We start from the raw sequence: 1,644 nt of genomic DNA on the forward strand, positions 1-1,644 counted from the left end.
GTTAGCCATGCCATCATGTGCTGTGTTTGTTCTCAGACCCCAGTTCGTGTTTCATGGATCCGTTTCTTGGTGATGGAGTGCTGCACATGACGTGCTGGGTGCTCACTGCAGAGGGAGAACCCTGTTCCCGATGCCCTCGCACCATAGCAGACCGGTGCGAGGAGTGGATAAAGGAACAAGGACTAGCAGACAAGGCAAGCACATGCGAGCAATGGTGACTTGGTCTTATTTGGGTGCAGCGAGCAGCGGGAGAGAGGGCGAAAAGCTGGCATAGACGAACAGTTTGCTTTTTTCTGTCAGACCGTCCACTGTGGCATTTAACAGTGGCGTTGTGTATCTTTCTTGATTAGTGTTCATTTGTCTGCTTTGTCACGCAGATTTTTGTGGGTTTTGAAGCGGAGTTTTTCATTTTCGAGAATGTTCAGTACTCCGTGCAAGGGCACCGTGTTGGCTTTTCAGTGGATTGCAAGCAAGAGGCTTACTGGAATTCTGATGGTGAGCAGTGTTCACTGAGGTAGACATGCTGCAGCAGTGATCAGTCGGTGATCTGGGCTGTCAGTTTTTGCTGGAAGCGAGCACACGCCTGATCTGATACAGGCGTGTACTGGCAGCCCGATTTCGACGCGCGTGCAGAAATTTGACTGTCACCCAGAGTCGAGTGTTCCTTGAGCAATTGTAGGTTTCGTCTCAGTGCAATTTCGTTTCGCTTTTTGTTCCGCGCTGCTATTCCTGCTGCTTGTTCTGTAGCCGTCTGCGATGGAAGGGGAAATCTGGCGCACAGGAGTGTGGCTGGGCGGGGGTACTGCTGTGTGCCCCCTGAAGACCGCAGGCACACAGTGCGTGCGTCAATGCTGAGGCACATGGAGGCTGTGGGTCTGCCAGTTGAGAAGCATCACCACGAAGTGGGAGTGTGCCAGCACGAGCTGGGGATCCGTTACAGCACTCTACGTCAGGCTGCAGACTGGTGTCTGACTTATAAGTACGTCGTGAAGAATGTTGCTCATGCCAACGGCGTCACTGCCACTTTCTTGCCCAAGCCAATGCCCCTGACCTCGGGTTCCGGAATGCACCTGCATATGTCTTTCTGGCTGGGTGGCCGAAACACCTTCTTTGATGAAAACGGAGAATACGCACAACTATCTCAGAGGGCGTTGTTCGCCATTGCTGGCATTCTGACTCATGCTCCTGCACTCCTGGCACTCACCAACCCAACCACAAACTCCTATAAACGTCTAGTACCCGGCTTCGAGGCCCCCTGTTGCCTCTCTTACTCCCAAGTAAGTCGGCTAACAGGTTGGAGAAAAACGAAATTGACGCAGCCCAAAACAAGATCTTGCGGCCTTTCCCCTTTAGCTATCAAAGGCTCGGGGCGCTCGCTAGTATGAGCACTAAGCATACGATTGGCTGTACTCCTCAAGTGTCAACATTTCGATTTGTCTCATAAAAGACAGAAGCAAAGTAAAACTAGTCGTGAATAGAGAAAGTCAGTATGTGCATGTGGTATTTGGAACCCTGCCCTCCGCTTTCTCCTCATGTGTGTATCTTAATTCGTCTTTTCCACTTGTTCTCCCTATAGGGCAACCGAACTGCAGCCATTCGGATCCCACTGAGTGCTCGAAATGCAACAAAGAGCAAGCGCATCGA

At 51.4% G+C, this 1,644-nt stretch overlaps 1 protein-coding gene across 1 annotated transcript; it reads left to right on the top strand.

The window, feature by feature from the left end:
• Positions 1-29: 29 nt before the first annotated feature.
• Positions 30-1,637, top strand: LOC34624275 (glutamine synthetase; the record flags this gene model as incomplete). The annotated part of the gene is made up of 4 exons (XM_026335240.1): positions 30-194; positions 378-495; positions 748-1,277; positions 1,577-1,637. Coding segments are annotated over 4 exons (874 nt in total), but the record flags the coding sequence as incomplete, so codon positions are not given.
• Between the last annotated feature and the right edge of the window lie 7 nt (positions 1,638-1,644).

The sequence above is a fragment of the Cyclospora cayetanensis genome, unplaced genomic scaffold (assembly GCF_002999335.1).
Source record: "Cyclospora cayetanensis isolate NF1_C8 unplaced genomic scaffold, CcayRef3 CcayRef3_contig_627, whole genome shotgun sequence".
Taxonomy (NCBI): domain Eukaryota; phylum Apicomplexa; class Conoidasida; order Eucoccidiorida; family Eimeriidae; genus Cyclospora; species Cyclospora cayetanensis.